The sequence below is a fragment of the Tarenaya hassleriana genome, unplaced genomic scaffold (assembly GCF_000463585.1).
Source record: "Tarenaya hassleriana unplaced genomic scaffold, ASM46358v1 Cleome2, whole genome shotgun sequence".
NCBI lineage: Eukaryota > Viridiplantae > Streptophyta > Magnoliopsida > Brassicales > Cleomaceae > Tarenaya > Tarenaya hassleriana.
Window position 1 is genome coordinate 3516788 of NW_010965372.1, and position 19258 is coordinate 3536045.

Genomic DNA, 19258 nt, shown 5'->3' on the forward strand with positions numbered 1-19258 from the left:
CGTGAAAATGTTAAATTATATATTAATGTGCGATATAAAAATAATAAATACTTAATATTGATGTAACAATTGTTTTGATTGTGAACGTTATTCTATGTATAGTGTTGTCATCTAAGTTGGCATTAGCATAATAGTCTTGACAATGATTTGGTTTTAAAAATCTATTATATAATTATTTCATAACACTTTGAAAAATTCTATATGTAGTGCATATTTCAATATAATTAGATTATTTTATAATTATCTCTCCACGCTCATAAAGGTGTGTCCAAATAATAGAAGAAAAACAAATGGAACTTTCAGAATTTTCAATCGGTTAAATATATATAGAAAAGGTTAAGATAATATTAAATTCAAATGGAAAGTAGGGCTAATGATTTAAGAATAATAATCTCCATCATGATCACATTACATAAAATCATACTTTATTAGTTTTTGTAATTATTTTTGTTTTTACTTTTGAAAAAAGCATTTTACTTTTTTATGTTTGGCTCCTTTTACGTTTCTACTCACATATCAAATGATAACAAATTGAAAATTTATATAATCCCCCTATTCTTTTACCCAATATCGTGAGATTGGTTTCTATTGATTGATTAGATAACTTGATATAATATCGTTTTGGTGAAAATTTTATGGACTTTTGAGTAAAATATAAAATAAAACCACATGGAGATAAATTAATTATTGAAAAAAATATTTATGTGCAAAAGAAAATAATAAGTTATATTTCATGGATGAATTCACTTCACGGTATATACACGATTGTATATATTATATTTCTATCATCACAAATTTTAATCAATTTAGAGCCTCTTTATCCGAGTAATGTTGATACTTTTATTACTATAAATATATAACGTACATTTTTTAAGTATAAAATTTAGTTTGATTACTATTTTTCTAATTATTTTAGATTTGAAATTTTAACAATGCAAATATTTATTTTAAAATTTTAAAATAAATCAGATTTTTATTTTTATAATACATTCAAATTTATTTTAAATTCAATTAAAATTATTTGTTTATAAAGATATAGATATATAGTGATTATTTAGTTGTATCTATATATCTATATGTAAAGATCCAAGATTGTATCTAGATATAAAATTATATTATTTGGTTGAATTATGAGGTTATAATCTATATGTAATAACAATGGAATGGTCTATAGATCAGTAAATAATTAGCCGGAGAAACAGGGAGACAAAAAGCAAGAGTCAAAACACCAGAGACCAACCAACAAATTCATTACACATGAATCAAAGTCACATAGTTTGGTCTTTCTCCTAAAAAATACTAAAAAAAAATCATAAAATCATTGTTAATTTGAGTATAATTACCAAAGAAGACATGAATCATTGTTAATTTGAGTATAGGGTATTGAGTATAATATATTTTTTTATTTGATTTTTATTATATATATAGATACGGCTAAACAGTACACAATAGGAATATGATTTATTTAGTTAATAACCGAATAATTAAAATTCAAACCAAATAATAAATACCTTTAACTGAATCAAATTAGATATAAAATCGAATGATTATAATTTTTTAAAAATCGAAAAAATCCGTAATTTTTTTCAAAAAAATAATATTTATATCTAAACCCAATTGAATCCGAATCAAAATCGAATTTAAAATAGTAATTAAATAGTTATAATTTTTCTAAAATCAAAATAATCGAATTCGAATATAAACCCACAAAACTCGAACCGAAATACCAATAAGGCGCCTTAATATAAAACACACTTCACACTTCACACTTCACACTTCACACTTCACACTTCACACTTCACACTTAACACTTCACACATCAACACACACTTCTCAAAAAGCCTCTCTCCTGAGTGTCTCTGTCTGTCTTTGCCCTTCTCTTCTCTTCTCCCGAAGCTCTGCATAGGCACCAACCTCTCTTTTGACCTATAGAGAGAGAGAGAGAGAGAGAGAGAGAGAGAGAGAGAGAGAGAGATCTAAAGATAAAAAGCGTAGAGACATCATTTGAGGTTCTTTACCAGAAATCTCAAAATCTAAGCTCCTCTCCTTGAGCAAGTATGGTTTTGTTTGAGAAACGTATCTCTCTCTCCTCCTCCTTCCTCTTATTCTTCGTCTTCTCTCTCTTCCCTCGCCCTTCTCTCTCCTCCACGTTTCTCGTCGACGGCGTCTCTGTCTGGAAAAACCCTACTGCTCATGTCGGAGACTCCGTCGGTAAAACCCTTTTTTTAACTCATCTCTTTTGTATTCCATCTCTCCAAAGCTTTTCCGTCGGAATCAATGGCGGTTCTTCATGGATTTCTGTTTTCGTTTCTTAGTTTTCAGAAATAAGTTTGGGTACGGTCTCTACATCTTCAGGAGCAAAGATGCATTCAGTGTTTGCAATTTCAGTCGAGCCACCATTCTGACAAATCCCAACTCCACATCCTTCACGGTAATAACCATCTCATGAATCCACACGTTTTTTTTTGTGAATTAAATCGTCGTGAAAATGTGAATTTTTCTCGTGGGAAATTGCTTGGGGGATGCGTGTTTCATCTGGGTTTTCTTCGAATTGCAGAAAGTTTGCGTCTTTCATATCAAAACTTTTCCTTTCCGTTCTCGAGATTTACAAAAAAAGATCTGTTCTTCGTTTTCGTGCTCAAAAACCTGTTTTTTTTTTATAAAAATAAATAAATAAATATCACACTCTATATTAAATTATTAATACAGAAATTTACTTAAAATTCACTGTCTTTTGTTTTGTTTTGTGGGAAAATCCTTAAAGTCCTCATCTTTTCCAGAAATCTAAACTTGAAACCGACTGATGAATAATCTCTGTAACCATTTACATTCCATAATTCACATTATTCACACACATATATACATACATACATATATATATAACTATGTGAATAATTTCCGTATCTATTCACGTTCACACATATATATATATATATATATATATATATATATGATTTAAATTTCTCGGTGCAAGAACAGTGGCACCCATCAAGACCTGGCTTCTATTACTTCACCTTCGCCAACACCACCTCCGCCCTCAAAACTTGCCAACTCAGCCAAAAGCTCACCGTCCACGTCATCACCGCCGCCGCATCGCCACCTGCGACAGCCCCTGAGCCAGTCTCCGGCGGAGAGATCTCATCTTCGCCGTCGTATCCGTGGCCGTTGGGTCCACGTGAAGGCTCGTCGGCATACTCTCCGGGACCATCTCCGGCAGAAATCACGGCGGTGACGGTGCCTGAGAAAGGAGGCATGCCGTTCATCAACAGTAATCCGGCGGTTCCTCTCCCCACCGGCGAAGTTGACTCCGCCTCTGTCAACCCTTTCACCTCCTCGGCTAATGATGCACCACGTAATCAGGTACACTTAAACCGTGTTCGGTTTGATTTAAACCGGAATTTAATTAGCGCTTTGGTTTTCCGTTAACCGATCCGGGTCAATGATAAATCCGAAGATCTAGTTTGCATGCACTATCGTTTTGATGTTAAGCGAAGGCATTCGTACATATGTATGCATATACGTTCGAACTCGTGTATGTATAGTTTACCTCTGTTTTTTGTACATGTATTCTTATACATTCGTACGTAGATGCATACGTATACGAATGTGTGTATCGCTGTGTTAAAATTATCACAAAAACCCTAGTAAGGTTCATGTTTTTTTAACAGAAAAATATTTAATATATAGAAAACTTGGATTGTTTTTTGCTCATCAGTCTAAAACATTTTATTTTATTTTTGTAATAAGTTATTTATCTTAATAAATGGGGAATTTTTCAATGCATTAATCAAATTGTTCCACTAATAGATTCTATAATTTTGTAGGTGGTGCTAAGGATGGCCATGGTGACACTGCAGCTGGGTTGTCTGTTTCCATGTTTCTTCTTCTTCTGTAAAGATTGAAGAAGTAGAGTGGTTAATTAATTACTAATTAGTGATTAGATTAACTTTAATGGGGGAGTGATTACTCACATTTTAATATCCCATGTAATCATTCTCTCTTCCGTTTTTTTTTTGGGGGGGGGGGGTTCTGTCGCTTTTAGAATATTAGGGGTTTCTTTTTGAAGAAAATATTTTTCTTTCTTTTTGCTGTGCATTCCAATTGGTTTTTTTCCTGTGTGTGGTCCCCACAAAAATAGCATAATCGAGAGACATACCATAGAGTAAAAAGTAATAAGTGAAAGATAAAATAAAATCCCATTAAATATTATTTAATGAGAATGAAGTATTTAGTCCATTTTTTTTATATCATGACACCAAAAACTTCACTTGGTAGAAGATTTCTGAGTTCTAATATTTAATTTAAAAGATTTTGTTAGCCGAAAAATCCGAATACATATTATTTTCCAAATATTTGATTTACTTATTATATTTCTCGAAGGAAAAGAGAAATCGACATCACATAACATGATTAAAAAAAAACCCAAATTTCAACCACCAAAGCATCACATAATCGCTTGGTTATGTGTTCTAGATTATGTTTGGTAACCCACCAAACGTTCGATTAAATATTAACCCTAGCTTTACATTAAAAATTTCCATTAAATATTGGACCATATGCCATTTTCTATATGCAATTTCTCAAAGTATATGTTTTTAGTATTGTTTTGCATATAACGGAGACAATGAAACGAAACAGAACTTGTGGTTACAGACGGAAAAATAAAAGCAGATAAAGGCAGCCGTTACTTCCCGCCAAGGCAAACCGTTAAAAAGAGCAGCCGACCGTTGACAGTTGCATTCATGTTCAAGGAACAAGCAACAAGCAAGGAATATATACTTGTGGTCATGTTCAAAGGGAATAACTTATGATCTGCAAAAAAAAAAACGTCAAAACGATCGCAGAAGAACAAAAAATTTGGAGTCAGATTTGGGACAGAAGATGGCCAAAACAAGGGATGGTGTCTCCTCTTCTACCGATTTTCGGATTTCGAAAGACCCTTTTACCCCTCTTTCGCTCTCTCGGGAAGCCAATTTCGTGTTCATCCTCGTCATTCATCTCAGAGGTCGATTTCCTCTTTAATCATCTTTAATCTTCCTTCTATGCTTAAAAGGTTTCATTTTGGTGAATGACTGCAAAAGTAAATTAAGGGCATAAAGCTAGATCCTTTTATGATGAATGAGGATCGAATATTGAAAATGATTGCAGGATTTAGAAAGGAGGGTATCGATATCGAGATAAACAAAGACGGGAATCGGATTAAGATAAGCGGGAAAAAGCATGTAGAGGAGATGGTTATGACAAAGTGGATGGCAATGAGGAAGGAGGAGGGGATAAAGGAGTTCAAGAAAGTGTTTCGGATACCGGAGATCGTCGTTTTGGATAAGATCAAAGCGAGATTCAACAACGAAGAGGGGACCTTAAAGATCACATTGCCCAAAAAGGTAAAGGGTATTACCGGACTGAAGATCGAAGAAGAGATTGAAGAAGAGAAAGCCGAAGAACCTCGAGAAGAGATGGAGGAAGAAACACAAGAAAAGAAAGAGCCTGAAGCAGTGATACAACCACAAGAAGAAAGCATAGAGGAGAAAGAAGAAGAAGAACCCGAGAGAGAAGAGATCGAAGAAATGGAAGAAGAGGAAGAAGATGAGAAAGTAGAAGAAGAAGAAGAGAAATTAGAGAAAGAAGATGAAGGGAATGGTGAAAGAAAGAGGAGGAGGAGGAGAAGGAAGAGATGCTGTTTACCATTTCTTGCTGGATCGTCCTTGTTAATGTCAATTATCTTTTTCATTATCCATTTAATTGAGTCCAAGCCCAAGAGAAAATGAGTTTGTGTGTGGGTTCTTATGGTTTTGAATTTTTTTTAATGTTTTTTTCAGATATATAAATGACAATAATATCATATGAGAAAAAAAAAATTGGATTAAGAATGATTATGGGATCCGCTAATTACTAATTAGATATAATGAGGTTTTTAGCTAACATTTGATTTCTTGTAATAATGCGAACGTAATAAGGTGTTGCGTAGGACGTGCCGCACCTGATAATTTCTCCAATCTCTCCGCGTGTTTTGATTTTTCTTTTTTTTTCAATAATAATTTATAAAAAAAAGAAAAAATGAACTGAAAATTCTAATTAATCAGACGAATTAAAAAAAAAAAAGGCTCCTCAGATCTCTGCAAAAATCTCAAAAGGAAGACGGCGATAGGATCATCTGATCGGCGAAAACATGTCGAGCGATAGCGACGATCTCGACGAAGATGAGCTCCTTCAAATGGCGTTGAAGGAGCAAACTCAGCGAGATCTCACCTACCAGAAGCCTCCTTCCGGCTCTTCCCGCAAGCCCGTCGCTAATTTCGTCCAGCAGCCGCGGCAGCAGAAGCCTCCCCCTCCGAAGAAATCCGCCGGAGGTGCGGCGGCTAGGAAGCCATCCATGGACGAGGACGATGAATCGGAGGTGGAGCTGCTCAGCATTTCGAGCGGTGACGAGGATATGGGGAGGGATCGGGAAAGAGGCGGCGGCGGCGGAGGAGGAGGAGGCGGCGGAGGAGGAAGAGGAAGAGATGGCGTCGGAGAGAGAGGAAGACCGGTGAAGGATGATGATGGAGCTTGGGATGGAGAGGAACCCGATCGCTGGAAACGAGTAGATGAAGCTGACGTACGTGTCTAATGCGTTTGAATTTAGGTGGTCTTGGCTTAGATTTGTGTAAGATCGTGCGTGGGGTGTGTGCTTGGTCGATCGAGTCTTTGAGAGTTTGAATTCGTTCAAGTGTTCATTTGAGATCCAGAAAAGAGTTTGTAGACGTAATTGGAGCTGTACTATCTTGTTAGAAGGCCATTAGTACTTGTTAGAAGCTTTACGTGGTGTTAATTTAGCTGTAGCTGGGAAAAGAGTTGCATTTCACTTGAATCCTGATGACATTTGACAGCTTGCCCGTAGGGTTCGTGATATGCGGGAATCGAGAACAGCACCCGTGGCTCAGAAGTTTGAGCGCAATGTATCTGCAGCTGGCAAGAAAGTGGCTCTCACTAGTTTGCAGTCTTTACCCCGTGGCATGGAATGTATCGATCCACTAAAATTAGGGTAAATTTGCTCATTCATTTTGCTCGCCTCGAATGCTGATCCCATGCTTTGCTCTGTGTCTTAGAATCTGATGTGGTATAGCTAGTCTAAATTCGAATTTATGTTTTGTCCTGCAGGATAATAGACAATAAGACTCTGAGATTGATCACCGAGTCATCAGAAAGCAGCCCTTCAAAAGCCGAGAAAGTGGATGGTGCACTTCGTGGTACATAATTCTCTATGACACACCTCTTACAGGAAAGCTAGTATTTCTGGAGGTCCTTATTCTGCTTATGATTTTTACTGTCCTCATTTATTGCTTCTAACTATGTGCAGAAAAATTGATGTACTTCTCTGATGTTTTCGACCCCAAGTTGTTTCTTTCTCGCATTCACCAACGCACAGCTGCAGCAGACTTAGAGGCTGGTGCCCTTGCGCTGAAAAATGACTTAAAGGGCCGGAATCTGCAAAGGAAACAGTTGGTAAAAGACAACTTCGACTGTTTTGTCTCCTGTAAAACCACAATTGATGGTAAGTATTACTGCACTCAGTTTGCTGGTTGATTGTTTTTTATCATCTTTCATATTGATGTGAAGGGTTGCTGATTTTCATGATAGATATTGAGTCAAAACTAAAACGAATTGAAGACGACCCAGAAGGATCTGGAACTATTCATTTGTACAATTGTATGCAAAGTGTGATATCACGGGCCAATCGAGCTTTTGAGCCTCTTTTTGAGAGACAGGTTGGTAGGGTCTTTCTTTCTTTCTTTTTTCTCTTCTTCATGGTAGTCTTTGGCCATCTGCTTAGCCCTTTTTTTTATGCACATTCTTAGGCTCAAGCTGAGAAAATCAGATCTGTACAAGGAATGCTTCAGAGATTCCGAACACTCTTCAATTTGCCCAGTATCATTCGTAGCAGTATCAGCAAGGGAGAATATGACTTGGCTGTCCGTGAATACAAGAAAGCGAAGTCTATTGCTCTCCCCTCTCATGTATGCTGGTGTTATTGAGGACATGACATTCTCTTGAGAAAATAGATGACCAATTTTCCTCCTCCAACGCATGAGTCCTCTCTGTTCGAATCTGAACTTTCATGAACAAAGCTCTTTATTTCTTTCAGGTAAATATACTCAAACGCGTACTTGAGGAGATTGAGAAAGTGATGCACGAGTTTAAAGGCACACTTTACAAGTCTATGGAAGATCCAAAAATAGATCTGACGAGTGTAAGTCTATTAATATCCATTTGGTTCTAGCATCAACAAGTGCATGAACTAACCATTCTTTCCTTTAAAAAGGTTAAGGTGCCCCAAGGCTTCGGTTATAATGTTGTTTTCACGTTGATGATTTCAACCTCTTGTGCATCGTCTCTCCAGTCATTAGTTTTAAATTTGTCCTTATGGTAACATTTTGCCTTGTCCCAATTGATGGATAAGAAACTTGCTACATGGAACGAACTAACACAATTCTTGTTCTTGATGATAAATCCATTTGCTCTATTTGGTGCATGTTGATTCATTATATTACCCAAGTTTATGATAATTTTGTATTTACAATACTTCCCTATGGAAACTTTGATCCATTGGTTTTGATATGCCAATTAATCTCATAATTCTTCCCCGTCCATCCCCCTCTGTCCTGAGAGTATAACCTGTTTGTTTGATACAGCTGGAAAATACGGTGAGGCTTTTGCTGGAGCTAGAACCTGAATCAGATCCCGTATGGCATTATTTGAATGTGCAGGTTAGTATTTAGTATACCCATAAATGCTGCACTCTTCACTAACTTGTGCTGTGTTTTCTGCTGCATGGGGTCTAGGTTCCCTGCAGTTTGGTTTTGAGTATGAGATAGCAAAATATTAGCTTGTGCAGTTATCCATTTTTTACCTTGAGTATAAGTTGTATTCATTCTCTCTTTAATTGAGCTAATCTTGTTTGGTTCTCTCCTTTTCTTTTTATCAGAATCATAGAATCCATGGCTTGCTTGAGAAATGTACTTTTGATCATGAAGAACGGATGGAAATTTTGCGCAATGAGATGCAAGAGAGGGCTCTCTCCGATGCGAAATGGCAGCAAATTCAACAAAATACTGTTCAATCTGTGAGTTCAACAGTGAGGAGAATAGCGATATTATGAAAGATTGACTAAGATTGGGCTCTATGAATGATAACCTTTGTTCTTTCTTCAAATTTTCAGTCAGATGCTGTCTCTTCTATTGGTAATAACCAAGTTCAAGTAGATTTACAGTCAGTAGACTTAATAGGCGAGGAGTCTGATGCTTTGAGGGGAAGATACATTAAAAGATTAACTGCTGTGCTTGTACACCACATCCCGGCTTTCTGGAAAATAGCTCTTTCTGTTTTCAGTGGGAAGTTTGCCAAGGTTCCACCCCTCCTTTCTAAGCAGACTCCTATGTATTTGTTCATGTACTGCTCTGCAGTATATTATTTCTATAATAGTGATTCTGTATGCCTATGCTGGTACCTTTTTTTTAATTTGTTTCTATAATTGGTGGTCATTCTTCCATTTTTATTTCTGTTCTTTTCATTCCAGTCTTCCCAAGTGTCTGATACTTCAGCCACTAAAGCTGAGGAGAAAGTTGCAGAGTCAAGGTATTCGACTCATTCTCTGGAAGAAGTTGCCGGGATGATACGCAAGACCATATCTGTGTATGAAGCAAAGGTAATTCTTGTGTATTTCTTTTTCTACCAACTGACTTGTGATTGGAGCACTTATTCTCCAAACTGGAGACATAGATCGTGTGTTGTGGTATCACTTCCATTTACTGATCATTCTAAATACGCCGTCTTCCTGATTTCTACTGCTGCAGGTGAACATAACATTTCGTGAGTTTGACGAATCATACATTCTTCGCCCGTATATGAGTGACACCATCAAAGAAGTATCAAAAGCATGCCAAGATTTTGAAGCCAAAGAATCAGCGCCTCATAGTGCAGGTAATTGAATTTGTTTTGAGATTTTTTTTTTCTGGTTTCATAGTAGCATCTTGATGTGCATGTATATGCTTTTTGTATCTGGCAGTCATGGCACTGAAAAAGGTCCAGGCGGAAATCACTAAGATTTACATACAAAGACTTTGCTCTTGGATGAGGGCATCAACAGAAGGAATAGCGAAGGAGGAGCCATGGATCCCAGTATCGATTCTTGAAAGGAACAAATCTCCATATACCATCTCTTACTTGCCTCTTGCATTCCGATCAATTATCATCTCTGGGATGGAACAAATTAATCAGTAAGTTTCTTGTGCTTTTTTAGTCACTCTTTAATACTGGTAAACTTTCAGAAAAGAGGAAAATCTACAGTTTTTATATTTTTGGAACTTGGGACTAGTTAGATGGACACAGCTTGCTTTACTGTGTTCGTAGCATAGAGTTCAAGACATCTGCATTCCAGCCATCTGGTATTTCGAGTTATTATGCTTTATTTCTTCAAATTAGAATATCAAACTCTGGCTGCCTATGCCATCATAGCCAAATATCACAACGATGATTCATTGGTAACTACATTGCGAGAGAAAGTATGGTCTATGTCGTGGCAGGTGGAAGAGGACTATTTGCATACCGTGTAATAATGCCTCATTATATGGACTGTGAATGCTTCTCAGTGATTATCAGAGAACGGATTGAATATGCCATTGTGTGCTTCACATACATTTTTGTTCTTCTGATCACACCATCAAAGTTTCCTGTTAATATTTGGATATTCCTTTTCCAGGATGATCCTGTCTTTGAAAGGTGAAGCTGCTAAGTCAGAGGATATGTTTGCCCAGATCGAGGAAATCCTGATGTCAGTTAGGCTCGCCTTTTTTAACTGCTTTCTAGATTTTGCTGGTAAGAATTTAGAGCCGTATGCCCTTGATAAAATACATATACAGATGCATACACGCAAAAACATTCACTTCTACAAGTTGACGCATACAATTACATACTGATAAGTTGGCATACTTTTTTGTTTCCGCATATTTCAGCTCACTTGGAGCAAATCGGTGCTGATCTTGCTCAAAGTACCTCAAGAAGAGAGAATTGGCAAAATGGATTTTCCGGTGATTATAATGAAGATCCATCAGCCAATTCCCCCGAAGGTGTTGCTGATCCTCACAGGCAGTTGTTGATGGTCTTAAGTAATATCGGTTATTGCAAGGATGAACTTGCTCCTGAGCTCTACAACAAGTTCAAGCGTACCTGGTTGCAGTTTAGGTAGGTCCACTCTTAGTTGACTTTTTTTCTGATCATTTAAAAGCATCTGCCATTACATTAGGCAGGTTGGTCCGACTCAGTTACGCTTATAGTTCAAAATATTTTGTTTCATATCTTGACTTTTTCAGAGAAAAAGATGAAGATGGCAGTGATCTTCAAGATCTAGTAATGGCTTTCTCTGGTCTTGGAGAGAAGGTCCTCGAGCATTACACAATTGCTAAGGTATCATCTTTCTGCCATGCTCATTTTTGGGTTTTTCTGTAGCTTCATGTTAGAAATAGATGCATTCTTCTGACAAGGGAAAACAGAAATGTCGCTAGCAAATTTGTAATGTCGAGTAGAGAGGCTCTCCATCCATTGTAAATTCTTTGAATATATTAACCCGGCGAAGAAAATAGCATAGCCAATGAAGGTGTGAACCTGTATGTCTTCAAGCCATATGCAAAACCGAAATATTAGGTTTCTATTGAAAAAATGAAATATGCTCAGCCTTCTTTATTTTCTCTCTCCTCCTCCCCCTTATTTTCCTCCAACTGCAGCTCAGGGGCATGGGGGTGGGATATTTTGTTCTCACCAGTGTTAGTTTTTTGATCATTTGCATTTCGAAATGAACAATATGTTTTCTTAACTTCTGATTTCGTAACGATTTTACTTGTGACCAGGCAAATATGATCAGAACAGCTGCTATGAATTATTTGTTGGACTCCGGTATTCAGTGGGGAGCGACGCCTCTAGTGAAAGTAAGGAAGTAGCAAATAAAATCCACAGATTTCTACTCTTAGCTTCTGGCTTATGACCGTTTCTTCCTCTCTTATTCTAAAAAAAAAAAAAAAAGATGTCGAGTATTAGCTTTCACCCTCTTGTGTGCTCCTTCGCTTTCTCTGAAAGAAAGATACTGAATATTAGATTCTCATTTTTCAGGGCATACGAGATGCTGCAGTCGAGCTGTTGCACACTCTGGTGGCTGTCCATGCAGAGGTAGACACACATGTTTCCTTTTTACGTTTATTCACGACTTTCTATAAGCATTTATATATAATAGCACATGAGTTTTTTTTTCTGAATGCACAACCCGTTCGTTATTTTACCCAAAATCTATAATCGCAGGTCTTTGGGGGTGCCAAACCCCTCTTGGACAAGATTCTCGGGATTTTGGTGGAAGGGCTAATCGATACTTTTCTCAGCCTTCTCGAAGAAAACAAATCGAATGAGCTGAGATCACTCGATGCAAACGGTTTCTGCCAACTGATGCTCGAGGTAATAAAACGTTTCGTCTTTCCGGTGAAGAGATACTTAAGAATTCATTCAGTCACCAAGTACCTACCCGACGAGGAAATCGAGTTTCTCAGTATGATGCTGATCTAATTTGACAATTGGCTGCAGCTCGAGTATTTCGAGACGATACTGAATCCGTATTTCACGGCGGATGCAACCGAGTCACTGAAATCTCTGCAAGGAGCTCTGTTGGAGAAAGCTATAGAGAGCATCAGCGAGGCGGTCGAGAACCCTCCTGGACATCACCGGAGACCAACTCGCGGGAGCGAGGATGCAATTTCAGACGACAAACAACAAGGATCATCTGTGTCCCCGGATGACCTCCTCGTAAGATCTCTTCTCTCTTCCCAATCTAAAGATTTTTTTCCTCGTAAAAAATAAAAAATTCTTTATTTTTGAGTCATAATAAAAATATTTAGAAGATTTATACATCTACTAAGAACAATATATATAGGACTGTAAAACGAGCCGTGATTCGTAAACTGGTTCAAATCCAACTCGTTCTTAGGCAAACTGATTTAAGGTTTTCTTTTTATCTCGTTTAAAAACAAGCTCGTTTTTTTGGCTCGGAACCAACCCGTTTTTAACTCAACGAAATAAAAAAAAAAACTTGCACCAGTTCGTATAAAAATGGGTTGCATTGGTCGGGGCTCAAAATCAGCAGAGGTCGTGGTGGTTTGACCAGGGCCGAACAGAGCCAGCTTACGGGCTATAATGGTGTTTTGGCTTTACAAATACATGATACTAAAACATAATATTTGTTCTTATTGGAATCGGTAGATTATGACTTACACTTGAAAACTAGGTTCGAGCTAAAAAAATCTCGTCGTTTTTTCGTGATGCCTCACAGGCTCTAGCGCAGCAATGCACGAGCGAGATGCTCCAGTCAGAACTAGAGAGGACTCGGATCAACTCGGCATGTTTCGTGGAACCAATCCCGTTAGAGCCGCCGCTCGAAACGGTGGCTAAAGCAGCATACTCTTCGTTCAGAGGATCAATGGATTCTTCTCCGAGCAGAAACTACAGAGGCACCACCACACAGACGGTGGGGTCTCCGGTTTATTCACGACCTCGACGAAGATAAGTTTCGTTTTGATCCTTACAACATCTCAAGACACAACATCTTTTTATTTGTCTTTGTGACCTCTTCTTTTTTTTCTTTTTCACTTTGCTTGTCTTTGCCCTCCTTTGTGGTTAAATGTTTTATTTTTAATTTTGTTAATATTTTTTTTTATCGTCGATACATTATGTCTAGTATTTCGTCTTTGGGTGAGTTTTTTGTTGTTTTGTTTTCTTGTTACATCTTTTGTAATGGCTACGTATTTCGTCGCTATATCATGTATCGACCATTTTTTTTGTTCTATAAAACATGATTTTTTTTTTTATGATTTGATATATAGAGAGAGGGGGGTCGAGGTCGGATGCGTGTTTGGTCATGTACTAGTCGGTCTCAACCTCAACGTGGTGGGATCATGAGTTGCGGTAAAGGCTCGGATACTCGAACGAGTGCAAAATGCGAGCCGAGGAAAGCGAGACGAGGGGAGCATCACCTCTTGAAACTTTTGATTTTGAGTCATAAATTCCTCATCGCTTGGCGACGGTGGCACTACCGTCGTGGCATCGCCTCGTGGTTTCCTCCGCATCTCGGATTAAACTATCCGATAATCTCTGGAACCGAACTCGAACCCGATGGTAAAATTCTCACGGACAAAGAGCCGGTACTCCATCTCAGGTCGACCAAATATTCAAAATTCGGATACCCAAATCAAACCCTACTAATTCAGTGACACCATTTCCAGCATATGCTTTATCTACAAAAAGGTGTTTAATTTGGGAAACTAAAGCTAATATCAAAGCAGATTAAAACAAGGGTAGAACTTCTCTCCCAAATCTTTGTCAGAGTTTACAACATAAAAACCAAAGAGTTCTAAATCCATAACCATTAGGCTCAACCATAACCGAATTCAATATAAAAATCGAATGGTTATAACCTTTTAAAACTGAAATAACCAAATCGATACCCGAAATGGCCACCCCTAACCACAAGGCTCGAAGCCATTATCCCACAATAACAGCTCTGTATTTCTTCGAAGACAGCCTTTTATGCTTTTTCTGAGTCAGAGATTACACAGTTCAGGCCGTCCTCAGTGGCGGAGACACCAATATCACTCCGTCACCTCTGACAAAAAGAAACGGTAGTGTCCGCTTTGTCGTCTGCTCGAATGCAAAAAAACCAAAAAACAATCAAGAATCGTGTCATCACCATGCATACCACAGCCTTGAAACCTACTCAAATACACAATACAATGGCTGAAACATCGAGAAAAAAGGTTTGCTTATCCATGAACTGCCAAGAGATACACCTTATAACCGATCTCACTAACGAAATTGTATTCTCGTAAAAGGGACACATAACTAGAAACAAGCAGGGTAAGCTAGGCAATTCTTACTAACCGAACTTATCATTCGAACTGCCACACTAAAACACACTCTTCTCGGATAACCACTTTGTCCACAAGATACACTCATCAAGCTGAAAACTTTTACAAGATTCACTCTACACGTTAACCGAAACTTCAAGGAGAACGATACCCTTTTACGGATTCCTTCGAATTATCCTATATCCTACCAAGTACATTATCTGTGAAGGTTAACAACAGTGAAGAGATTGCAACTTTTCTTCCTAAAATCAGGTTGAAATATAACAGTTCGAGGTCAAAGAAACAGGATGAGCAGAGAGAGTTGCATACCCGGACAATCTCTTCGTATGTCTCATCATCAATCTCTACAGTGGTGACAACTTCCTCAACATCACCAAGAATCATGTTCAAATGCTGATCATATGCCTGCAAATTCAGTAAACCCAATAAGCAGCTTCGAATCACGATTCAGTAAAAACCCAATCGAAATGAAGGAAATCCGATACCCAAAGAAAAACCCCTGGAGTTATCCGGAAAAAAGGTCAAAAAATTTGACACCACCCACTTAAAAAACAGGAAAATTAGCTAACACCCGCCAAAAAATTACACAGAACAGAAGCGAAGCATGACCAAAAAAAAAGAAGAAGAAGCAAACCCTAGATCGACACTGAATCGAAAATAGGAAGAAATCGATGGGAGAAACCGAAAACGTACGTGAAGTTTACCGCGGAGTTCGCGATCAGAGCGAAGCTTGACGTATATCCTCTCGTCAAGGCTAAGCCGAATCAGATCCAACGGCTCCTTCACAGCGCTTTCTTCCTCGGCGGACATTGTCGGAACACTTTCCCCTGAAAATTTTTCTCCGAGGGTTTTTGGGAGTACGGACGGAAGAATACTTAAAAAGCAATTGGGAACATTTGAAAGAGATCTTCCCATAAAATTCAAAACCCCATGATTTATCTATTGGGCTTTCACTAAAGTTTCGGGCTTTACAATATCCACTGGGCCTATATTGAAGCCCAATCTGTTTTGGGCCTCACATATATTCTATATATAAAATTCTACACTTTGCTTATGAAATATTTTTTTTTTAACTTTAGAAAAATAATAACAAATATTAAATCATGTTACATCAATTGAGAACAATAAATTATTCCTTGAAAATTGTATGAGTTTGTAATAATCCATTGTTTGAACACACCTCGTCACTTTTTGTTCAGGTTTATATATATAAAGGCAAAATCTTTACCAAAAAAATAAATAAAACTCTTATGTTTAAGTTTAACAGGGAAAAGAATATACATTGATTTATGCCAGTAAAAATATTTACATATATGTTTGCATTCATATTTATATCATAAACATGAAAAAAAAATTATGAATGTTATTTATGATTTTTTGGATATCCAATATAGAATAATAGATTAACTCTATAACAGTTCAAACATATAAAATTGCACCAACTAGAATGATACATAATTCTATAACTGCAAGAGATAACCATGATTAAAATCGATTGGATATAATTTTGTAAAATCAAATCATTTATATTTAAATCGAATCTAATGATTTGTAAAAATAAATTAAATTTGAATGATAACTATTTTTTAGAAAAATAAATATTTTTTATGTTACTAATAAAAGGAAAATTAATATTTTTTAATAAAATCCAAAATTGATATAAAAATACATATATAATTTTAAAAACAAAAAATTTATTGAGAAGTGACAATTTCTATCTGAAATATTGATAGTAACTGCCTACTAATCCATGGTCCAATGATTTGGACATTGAGGAGCCAATAAAAAAATGTCACTAATACGACAAATTCAAACAATTTAAGATTTTGTAATTTTGTTCATTTATATTTTGTTTGTTTTTTTTTAATCTCAACTTGTTTGAAAATGTTAGTGTCTATCGCCACTATCATTCCTTGATTCATTGGATGTGAGCAATAATTCTTTTTTCCTTTTTAACGTATTTTAAATATAAGGTACAAAATTTTATAGAAATAAATGCCTAAAAAACTTAGATATATACGAAGTTTGATCTTCCAAAAGTTACAAAATATTAACTTTGAGCATGAAAGTAAACAAGTCTAAGCAAATTTTATTTGTTTGATTTGTGTTAATACAAATAATATATGATAAAATAGATTTAGACTTCTTTACAATTTTTAATAGGAGTTGAGTAAAAATAATAATTGGAATATATATTAAAAAACTAGTAAATAATAAGTAAAAAAGTATTACATTAAAAATTTGAAAACATTACAAAAAAAGTATACCTTAGTTGGAAAATTAGCATTTAGTTTGTTGTCTCTTAATATATTAAACTAAAAATGGAGAATATACCAAGTTCCAATCCATACTATTTTTCTATTCCAATATGACAATTAAATAATCCCTGATTTCGTATTCAATGATGTAAGATTGTGTACCAATTTTTCTGGAGAGATGCTTCATACAAAAAAAAAAATTCCTAATAAAATGTAATCAGTACATATCACAATCCAACATTTGCGGGTTAAAAATTTTCGAAACTTTACATTTGGTATTTTTTTTTTTAAATTACAAGATTTGGAAAAATTAAATTTATAGAATGTATAAAATATTAATTAAGTAATTATCAAATTAAAGTGGTGGGTCCATGTTTTTTTTGATACATTGGACCTGATTAGCTATTTTTTTAATTATTATTATTATTATTATTATCATTTTCCCTTAAGATTAATCTCCGCCCAAACTCTCATCAAAACCCATATGGGTGAAAAAAATAAACAAAGGGTTCTTCGTTGAAACTCATTTTCGCCACACGCCTTCCTTTTTTTTTTTTCTTTTTTTTTTCGCTTCTTCATCCGATGATGAAGTTTCTGTGATCTCGAGCTCGATGTTCTTGGCTTCAATCGCTTGAACGTCCGTTTAGCATCCCTGGGCTCTTGGAGAAATCTCCATTTCCGTCAAAGATAAGTTGCTCTCTGCCTCTGCGTTCGGTGATTTCGTCTTCGGTGAATGATTGTGGAAGTTTAGGGTTCTCCTTTTTATTTGAATCATTACGCGATTTCGGAACTGGGTTTCTTTGCCTGCGTTTGATTCCTGTGTTTTCCCAAGTGAGCTTCATCTCTAGACCTGGAATCTCGGATAGACGAATGCTTGTCTTGTCCGATGTGGTGAAGTGTGCTCAGAAGTTCGGAGGGTTTAGGCATGAGTGAGAATCTGCAGAGTTATAGGAGTTTCTGGTTCTGATTTTGTCGATTAGGGCCAAAGCTTAGGGTTTTTGAGAAGAAAGCATTTTGCAGTTGGTTTTTGCTTGATCTAGGTTTCTTTGAGATTGAAGAGAATGGAAGGAAATTTCTCGCAAGGAGGTATGATTCCTGGTGGGCCTCCTTATGGTGGATTCGATTTGCAGAGTTCTATGAGAGTTCATCATCCAAACACTATGCATCATCATCAAAACCCTCGGCCCGATTCCTCTGTTCGTCCTTCTCTTCACGAGGGTCTTCCCTTTACAATGTTTACGGGCAAGACATGTGACCAGAACGTGTCCATGGCCGAATACAACAAAGGCGAAAGGGGTAAATGCTCGATGAGCGATGAGGATGAACCGAGTTTAACCGAGGAGGGAGGTGATGGGCATAATGAGGGGAGCAAAGCCAAGAAGGGTTCTCCATGGCAGCGTGTGAAGTGGACAGACAAGATGGTGAAGCTACTGATAACTGCTGTGTCTTATATAGGCGAGGATTCTGCCATGGATTGCGGGACTAGAAGGAAATTCGCCGTTTTGCAGAAAAAGGGTAAGTGGAAATCGGTTTCCAAAGCCATGGCAGAAAGGGGTTATCATGTTTCTCCCCAGCAATGCGAGGATAAATTCAATGACCTGAATAAGCGGTATAAGAAGCTCAACGATATGCTTGGCCGAGGAACCTCTTGTCAGGTTGTCGAGAATCCTGCACTCTTGGACGTCATTGATTACTTGAACGAGAAAGAAAAGGACGACATTAGAAAGATTCTGAGCTCAAAGCAGCTTTTCTACGAAGAGATGTGCTCTTACCACAACGGAAACAGACTGCATTTGCCTCACGACCATGCATTGCAACGTTCTCTTCAGTTAGCTCTCAGAAGCCGAGATGATCATGACAATGATGATGCAAGGAAACACACCAATGAAGATCTGGATGACGAGGATCATGATATGGAAACCGACAATCACGTTGATTGCGAGGAGCATCATCATTCCTTCCATGGAGATGGCAGGGGAATGCATCATCCAGCCCTAGGTGTGCCCTTGAAGAGATTAAGACAAGGTCATAACCTTGGAGATGTCTGTTGTCCGAATCCGCAGA

At 37.0% G+C, this 19258-nt stretch overlaps 5 protein-coding genes across 7 annotated transcripts in view; 4 read left to right on the plus strand and 1 right to left on the minus strand.

Annotated features, from left to right (window-relative positions):
* The first annotated feature begins 1813 nt into the window (after positions 1-1813).
* LOC104812035 lies at positions 1814-4821 on the plus strand. 2 transcript variants are annotated; one of them, XM_010538969.2, is made up of 4 exons: positions 1814-2211; positions 2316-2431; positions 2980-3360; positions 4654-4821. In XM_010538969.2, exons 1-4 carry the CDS (start codon positions 2058-2060, stop codon positions 4663-4665), a joined length of 663 nt encoding a protein of 220 aa, XP_010537271.1. In that variant the 5' UTR covers positions 1814-2057; the 3' UTR covers positions 4666-4821. The 2 variants fall into 2 exon arrangements, with proteins under 2 accessions (XP_010537271.1, XP_010537270.1); XM_010538968.1 differs by lacking the exon at positions 4654-4821 and having other exon boundaries at positions 2980-3501.
* Positions 4738-5807, plus strand: LOC104812037 (rho GTPase-activating protein gacV; the record flags this gene model as incomplete). The annotated part of the gene is made up of 2 exons (XM_010538970.2): positions 4738-5005; positions 5149-5807. Coding segments are annotated over 2 exons (888 nt in total), but the record flags the coding sequence as incomplete, so codon positions are not given.
* Positions 5808-6088: 281 nt separating this feature from the next.
* LOC104812038 (exocyst complex component SEC5A) lies at positions 6089-13880 on the plus strand. Of its 2 annotated transcripts, none has more exons than XM_010538971.1 (21): positions 6089-6598; positions 6870-7024; positions 7141-7229; positions 7340-7534; positions 7621-7748; positions 7839-7997; positions 8126-8230; positions 8673-8747; positions 8966-9103; positions 9200-9385; positions 9557-9685; positions 9834-9960; positions 10046-10256; positions 10739-10854; positions 10992-11220; positions 11349-11442; positions 11883-11960; positions 12142-12198; positions 12328-12477; positions 12604-12822; positions 13346-13880. In XM_010538971.1, the coding sequence occupies exons 1-21, from the start codon at positions 6170-6172 to the stop codon at positions 13577-13579; spliced, it is 3303 nt and encodes a 1100-aa protein (XP_010537273.1). In that variant the 5' UTR covers positions 6089-6169; the 3' UTR covers positions 13580-13880. The 2 variants fall into 2 exon arrangements, with proteins under 2 accessions (XP_010537273.1, XP_010537274.1); XM_010538972.2 differs by having other exon boundaries at positions 6514-6598; positions 6881-7024.
* A 465-nt stretch (positions 13881-14345) lies between these two features.
* LOC104812039 (sm-like protein LSM3B) lies at positions 14346-15822 on the minus strand. The gene is made up of 3 exons (XM_010538975.1): positions 15630-15822; positions 15246-15341; positions 14346-14709 (listed from the first exon to the last, which is right to left on the minus strand). Exons 1-3 carry the CDS (start codon positions 15744-15746, stop codon positions 14629-14631), a joined length of 294 nt encoding a protein of 97 aa, XP_010537277.1. The 5' UTR covers positions 15747-15822; the 3' UTR covers positions 14346-14628.
* A 1868-nt stretch (positions 15823-17690) lies between these two features.
* LOC104812040 overlaps positions 17691-19258 on the plus strand; it is a 3011-nt gene continuing 1443 nt past the window's right edge. The window contains exon 1 of the mRNA XM_010538976.1: positions 17691-19235. Within this exon, the coding sequence (XP_010537278.1) occupies positions 18256-19235 (980 nt within the window). The 5' untranslated portion in view covers positions 17691-18255. The remainder of the gene's footprint in view (positions 19236-19258) is intronic.

Excerpts from the sequence above, each read along its gene's own strand:
- LOC104812035 (XM_010538968.1), top strand. The coding sequence starts at position 2,058 with ATGGTTTTGTTTGAGAAACGTATCTCTCTCTCCTCCTCCTTCCTCTTA. Across the intron at positions 2,212-2,315 it reads TCATGTCGGAGACTCCGTCG|TTTTCAGAAATAAGTTTGGG; the intron begins GTAAAACCCTTT and ends TTCGTTTCTTAG. Across the intron at positions 2,432-2,979 it reads CCAACTCCACATCCTTCACG|TGGCACCCATCAAGACCTGG; the intron begins GTAATAACCATC and ends GTGCAAGAACAG.
- LOC104812038 (XM_010538971.1), top strand. The coding sequence starts at position 6,170 with ATGTCGAGCGATAGCGACGATCTCGACGAAGATGAGCTCCTTCAAATG. Across the intron at positions 7,535-7,620 it reads CTGTAAAACCACAATTGATG|ATATTGAGTCAAAACTAAAA; the intron begins GTAAGTATTACT and ends TTTTCATGATAG. Across the intron at positions 12,478-12,603 it reads TCTGCCAACTGATGCTCGAG|CTCGAGTATTTCGAGACGAT; the intron begins GTAATAAAACGT and ends AATTGGCTGCAG.
- LOC104812039 (XM_010538975.1), bottom strand. The coding sequence starts at position 15,746 with ATGTCCGCCGAGGAAGAAAGCGCTGTGAAGGAGCCGTTGGATCTGATT. Across the intron at positions 15,342-15,629 it reads AACTCCGCGGTAAACTTCAC|GCATATGATCAGCATTTGAA; the intron begins GTACGTTTTCGG and ends CTGAATTTGCAG. Across the intron at positions 14,710-15,245 it reads CATACGAAGAGATTGTCCGG|ACGACAAAGCGGACACTACC; the intron begins GTATGCAACTCT and ends GCATTCGAGCAG.